This window comes from Patella vulgata, chromosome 1 (assembly GCF_932274485.2).
Source record: "Patella vulgata chromosome 1, xgPatVulg1.2, whole genome shotgun sequence".
Taxonomy (NCBI): domain Eukaryota; kingdom Metazoa; phylum Mollusca; class Gastropoda; family Patellidae; genus Patella; species Patella vulgata.
The window spans coordinates 14,869,615-14,876,563 of NC_065879.2; the positions used below are offsets into that span (position 1 = coordinate 14,869,615).

General features: G+C 37.9%; 1 protein-coding gene across 1 annotated transcript; it reads left to right on the top strand.

The window, feature by feature from the left end:
• The first annotated feature begins 3,351 nt into the window (after nucleotides 1–3,351).
• On the top strand, nucleotides 3,352–6,525 carry LOC126822428 (GTPase IMAP family member 4). The gene is made up of 4 exons (XM_050551377.2): nucleotides 3,352–3,449; nucleotides 4,521–4,582; nucleotides 5,355–5,368; nucleotides 5,589–6,525. The coding sequence occupies exons 2-4, from the start codon at nucleotides 4,572–4,574 to the stop codon at nucleotides 6,473–6,475; spliced, it is 912 nt and encodes a 303-aa protein (XP_050407334.1). The 5' UTR covers nucleotides 3,352–3,449; nucleotides 4,521–4,571; the 3' UTR covers nucleotides 6,476–6,525.
• Nucleotides 6,526–6,949: the final 424 nt, after the last annotated feature.

The following is a 6,949-nucleotide window of genomic DNA, read 5'->3' on the forward strand; positions in this document are numbered from 1 at the left end:
ACTACCGTCACTTGAGTCTTGACTTTTAAAACAGGAGAATCATCATAGGTTTTATATTAGTTTACTGACTGAATGTAATTGAATGTTTATATTGACATTTTACAGAGAACAAAATTACTTAAGTTTCATAGATCATTTTCGGCTTTTTTCATACTTAATTCAGACATAATTCTGACTCAATTCAGACTGGTTCAGACGTAAAAACTCTATGAGTTTACAGGGGTAATTAACTACAACATGTCCGCCACTATGCTCGCAACTCACCAACCATGTGCTGAGTAATCCTTAATACTTTGACTATTATTTAAAGGCTGATGAATGCATGTTAAGAACATGGATAGAACCTAGATTAATTTGCATAATTCATATACAGATAAATTCTGGGGTATGTGGCTGGCTATGCAAGAAAAACCACGCATAAACTATATAATATAAGGTAATCAATAAGTACTCCCCATGATACAACAAATTTGAGCCTAGGTCATACCAGGCACTCCTGTTAACTCTGACAAACAAACAGGGAATGAGACCACTAACTATTTAGCAACAGTAACACCTTCTACCGATGCTAAAACCCCTTCAAGACGCTCTTCAGGTGAATCTACATCAAATCATGCTAAATGAGCACTTCTCATTGGTTCACATGTTAACTGATCAACTCCAACTGGAACAGACCTTAAGTTACTCACATCTTCTCTTAAATAAAATAATGATAAAAAATAACTATTGATGCTTTAATGTGTCAATTGCCTGTATCAACCTTCTGACAAGTCATGGAGCCACAATGAGTAAGGTGATGGCACAGAAACCAGTAGGTCTCATTTCGTGCCTAGTGTTGGACAAGAAAGTACCTGAAATTTTCGTTGTGTAGGATGGAGGGCCCGGCAGGGAACGGTGACTAGTATTTCCATGGTTACTACATGTGTTGCTACATACTACCATCAATAGTGGTATGGACTGGAGCATAACGATGAAGCAATACACAGAACATCAACCAACATGTTTTCATGATACAAGAATAGCTGTGTATTCACTTTCAGTGTAAATGATCTCATTTGACCTTTGACTCCGAATATCTCGAAAATGCCCCAACGGCAGGCTGATTACCACTCGACATCGTATTTAACGCACAAAAATACTATAGAAAAGTTGGGTCCGGTTTTGTGCCCATTTGATGAACACCCCCGCACTGAGCCTCCAGACTATTTAGGTGTTGAGCCTAAAAATAAATTACATGGACGTTAACGATTACCAAATCAGTCAGGTGTGAAAAACATGTAAAGAGGTTGATGCTTTAAGAAAAACAAGCGGTTGCCATGCAAGATACGGACACATTTTGAAAGAGATGTCCAGGGAATATTTTAATTAATCTGCGATTTTATCAAATTCAGATCATTTGTGACCGACAGGGGCAATGACATAATACATCACGTGAAAAGGTGGGCGTATAAAAAAGAATTGCAATTATCCCATGAATACATGATTAAGTCAAGACAAAAATTCAAATAGCTACCTTGGCTAAACGTAGCAAAAAATCGAAAATAAATATAGTAAAACTAATATATTTGATTTAACCGTTAACATTAACTTGCTGATAAAATGTCAGTTATACTCTATGTTTTGTTTACTCGATTTTTTAGCTGAACTTGCTGAAGATGGCGTTAATTTTAATGACCCTTTTTTTTAGCTGCGACTTGATATGTTCTATCCTTCTTAAACAGGCACCGCATACATATTATGCTCCAGCATTATCACTTAGATCAAAGTTTACCGAATAAAACCTGCCCAGGTGTCAAATGCGTCGCCTTTCTGTGTATTGATATTTTACAATAAAAAAAACTTGGGAGTGCTGGATGTTCAATCTGATTAAAACACAGATCCTATTTCGTTTTGTTTTTATAGTTCAAAATTTCGTTTTACTTGTCTTTACTACACTAGGATCTGGAAGAGTTGTTATCATTGACGTGTTCTGAATGGTGTGAGGAATTAGCCAATGAAACGGTCTGTTACGGCGAACTTTAGGCGTGTTCTGTACGGAACTGTGGGTAATCCCCCATTAAGATCAATGCTGATTGGTTAATCAAATGTGTAGGCCATCGAAAGTATAAAAAAACGAAACGAAATATAGATCTGTATTTTAATCAGATTGCTGGATGTTGAGCAGAAAATGCAAACTGATTTCTCTAAAATGACAATTCTTGATAATAATTTTATGGGAGTCGCCATCTTGTTTCGTGGCTATTACCTCCCTTATAACGCCCTTTAACTGAAAAGGACAGATTTAGTACATAAAAGACTGGATAATCCAGACAATGACCCATCCAGACTAATATTTGTAGAATATGTGTCTAGGTGATAGAGACTAGATCATCGCAATAATCATAATTGTAATAATACGAGTTTAGGCTACAACATGATCTTATAGTGTATGTCGTCTAGGCTAATACTAAACGTCATCGGTGATATCTTTCTAACCTATGTTCCTTCCCTTACTTTAAAAAAAGGCAACTAACTTCTAACTGCAAAAAAGCCACAGTGTGAGTGAGTGTAACGTGACTCGACCAAAGCACAATTTATAATTTTCTTCTTTGCAATCTACTCCCTAATTTCATGGAATAAGATGTTAGGGTTATGATTCACATAATCAACATAAAAATGTCCCAACTAGAGTAGATATAATACTATTAATAGACGTGAACGGTTCGACGTCCTTTTATTTTGCCTGAAATTAAGCGCGAAAATCCGCGGGAACGCCCCTTAGGCGCATATTATAAAACAAGGTCGCAATCTGAACAAAACTGTTTAGTCAGTGCTTGTGTTTGGGAGCATGGCAGGGAAAGAGGCTAGGGGAAGATGGCCATTAAACTATGCCTAGGCCTACGGTCAGATCCACTTGTCCAATGTTGAAATAATTTTTTTTTTCCATTATGAACATGCAGATCAGTACGGCTCCTAAACCACATTGACCTCCTCTTGGCATAATTCACACATTTGACACCCATCCGCACCACAAATCCCACACTAGGCATCAACGGTAGTACGGTACCGTACCTGACATTTACAAAAAGCGGGTCGTCTGGTCGTGCGTGAAAAAGACCACATCCTTGTTTTTGATTGGTCTCAGTTTATCCATAAAGAATACGTGTTTGTTAAAGTTAGCCGCTTCAAGAAGGCCTATTAATAATATATATTATAATTTATTAATATATGTCCTTTTGAAGCAGCTAACATCACTAACCTAACCCCTCTTGAATAGGATGAATAAATTGTAAAGTTTGAAATATGATAGTAAACATATACTTTAGATATATTCAAGTAGAATATGGAGTATGATATCCCACGAAATTACGACCTATATATTAAAGTGTATCTTTATATTTAACAATGTTATATTGATATAGTTGGTGTGATTGTACACTGATAGAATATACCAATAAAGTAAAAATCAGGTATGTACTTACTATAGTGTTCTATTCATCTTTATTACCCTGTTGCACACGGCATGGGCCTAACCGCCACCCGGGAATGCATCTCTTCTCTTCAGGAAGCCATGGTGACTCAGTGAGTAAGGCACTGGATCGCTAACCAGGAGGTCACTGGTTCTATACTGGTGGTTGTTGAGAAAGTTCACCGGTATTTTCTAGCGTATTTTTACCAAGTCCGTGATGCAAGACCAAGGGTCGGGAAACAAAACAGTGTCTAGTCGTTCGGATGGGACAGTAAACCAAGATCATCATCTACATTTGAAATTCGATGAGAGTAAGCCTTAACACCGCTGTTCGCACACAATTTCCCACAATGTACACTATACATGGCGTATACCCATTCTCAGAGAAGTAGGAAGTTAACCCCTACTAAATTTCATTTCGCAACAGATAGAGCATACCATACTAAAGTTACACTGTCTGTCTAGAATTAGCTCCACGAAGCTAATTGACCGACATTTGATCGATTTTCGTAGTATACCTCGAGAAATGTTTAATAGGTATTCTGCTTCAATTTAAGTAAATCGAAATTATTTATTTAATCCTTTTGTTTATGAAAGATATCAAATGGATTAGAGTGACATTACAAAATTGTACACAAATTTTGAATATGGCGGCCATTCAGAGCACAGATCTATTCTCAAAGTAGTTAGTTTCAATGTGCAGAATGGGGGCCTATACGCCTCTCGCGTTCTTCCCTTTCTGTCTTCGTGTGGAGACGGATGAAACTTGACGGGAACGTCCTGTGGAACATTCCCAAAATATTCAGAGACGAAATTGTGTTTTGGCCCTGGACCGAGATCACGGGGTTGTTTTAGACGGAGTTGAACTTATTTAGAAATACCGGCGAATTCGTACATAGCACAGGTATTATTTTATAGTTTACGCCCATTGTGAATTATAAAGTCAGAAGTACTTAATCATGAGATCATAAATGTTTTTCTTAAGGGATATACCCTGCAATGTTTTATTAAGTATTAAGGAACAGGGGTTTGGGAAACAAAGCAATGAAACTGTATGTCAGTATTGTTATAGGTACGGGACCGTGTGATAGATTCCAGGAAGGCTTGATCACCAGAAAAGAAAATGGCGTCAAGGTAAGCTATGAGTCGGTCTAAACCTCATGTAACTTATTTTTCTCAGATTTGACAGACAATGCCGGACCAATTTGAAACAATCTCCCTTTTTCACTAGCCTGGTTGGTGTAGAAAAATAGGACGTTAAAGCCCATTTCATTTAAAACAATATTCGTTGCTTCTCGGCTGTTTCCATCAAGTTCGGAATATTCGTTTCCTCTCGGCTGTTTCCATCAAGTTCAGAATAACTTTTTGACATAATATAAACACCAACAATGGCAAAAATATGGTGCAGATAGAATACACAAGAATAACCCCGTGGATTCCAGTGAGCTTACACCATTCCGCAGCTTGAACGGTGCCAGGTTGCATTCAGACAACTCACAAGAAGGGAGAGAAGAGAATATAAGCGGCGAATAAACCCTGTGGGGTAAAAACAAAATACTTTAAATATTATTTAAATGACCTGAACCTCTAATTCAATAATATCCATTATATTTGAAACTGAAACCACGAATATTGGTCCATTGGCGTGCACGTAAAAGAACCCTAGTTAGTTAGAATTCGATATTAGAGTAGGCCGTAGCGCCGCTGTTCAGGCAAAATTTATGATTCTTTATTATCCCAGTCGACGCAGAAAAGTGGAACTTTAAACCCCCATTTCATTTTATTTTACTTATTCGCTGACATTGATAACGGAGATAGTTTGGGCTGGGGCAACCGGTCTATTATTTAGAAAAAAATACAAAAGAATAATATTAAGTAACCAGTTTTTCTATTCTTTTCTTTACAGATGGGGCGATTTAGGTAAGTTATTGCCTTACTCATAATTTGCTGGAGGAACCAATGGTCATTTTTACTATATATATGTTATTAAAAAAACAAAAGAAACAAAATAGCTCTACATAAATAGCGAAATCGTTCACCGTTACTATCCTGGCATTTCCATGAAAATAATATTGCCTGGAGTGGCCAAGATGTCCCTCTACGCCTATAACCATACCATATTTGTTTTACTTATTTTTAGGGGAGATAAGGATTGCTTTACTCGGAAAAACCGGTGTGGGCAAAAGTCACCTGGGTAACAATTTACTGCAGCAAAATGCTTTCAGTGTTTATGCTGGATTCGGTAAAAGTGGTAGTTTGTGCTCGTTGTATGCAGAAAGAAAACTGGACGATCACACCAACCTGTTTGTTGTGGACACTCCAGGATTGTTCGACACCAGACAACCCAATGACAAAACTAAAAAGGAAATCGTTCGGAGTATCGCTCTTGCGGCCCCTGGTCCGTTTGTTTATATCTTTGTAATAGCGATTGGCCGATTCACGCAAGAAGAGGTAGATACTATTGACATTCTACAGGAAATATTGGGAGATGACGTCATCAACCATGTTATAATAGTGTTCACCAGAAAAGATGATTTGGGCGACATGCTAATAAACGATTTTGTACTAACATCACCACCAGGGTTACAGAACCTCATTCAAAAATGTCACCAGCGCTTTGCCTCCATCAATAATAAGGGGAACAAAGCTTCCTTAAAGGCAGAAACAAGCTATATATTTGATTTAATCCATAAAACTATTGAAGACAACAAGCATGTGTACTTCACCAATCAGATGTACCAAGATGCTGAGCAGGTTCTAAATGAGCGAAGTCAAGAAATACAGAAAGAAGTAGACAGAAGCATCAGAGAACTGCGGCAAAAACGAATAAGTTTGGAAAACAGAGGCAATGTTGATACACTGAAGGCACAAATATTGGCCATCGATTCGGAGATTGCTGCAAAAAATTGTATGCGGCCGAAAAGACGAGCCCAAGAAGAACTCTTACAACAAGACAGCTCACTTCTCGGCAATTTATTGGATAGAATGAAATCTGTGTGGAGGTCCTTCAAAACAGTGTTCCATTAAAAGGCATGCGGTGACCTTATTCGGCGGTTCTTTTTAGCACAGTTCTTAGTTTAGCGATTCTCAAATTCTCAATTTTAGGATTTAACGATTCTTTGTAAAGCCAAACCCCAACGAATAAAAATATCAAAAGAACTTATCATACCGAATTTTAAAGAACAAATTTAGAAGCATATCGATTATATCCCACCAGGGCAGGTTGGGTGTTTGTGGGGTCTAACGCGTCCGCTTTTAATAATAAGGTCTGTCATTGTTTCGACCCCTAGCTTACGTGTAACAAGGAGTAGTGTCACCTGTCGAACCTCGTGGGGTTTTCAATGCACAAGATAATTATTGAAATAAAATCGTATGGATTCTTGTCCCGGAATGACCTAGATTGGGAATGTCACCTTAGGTCGCATATAAGCCTGGGGTGGGATCAAAACCACGTCACGTGACTCGATCATAGACCTTATGACCACAAGCTCACTTGCTAGA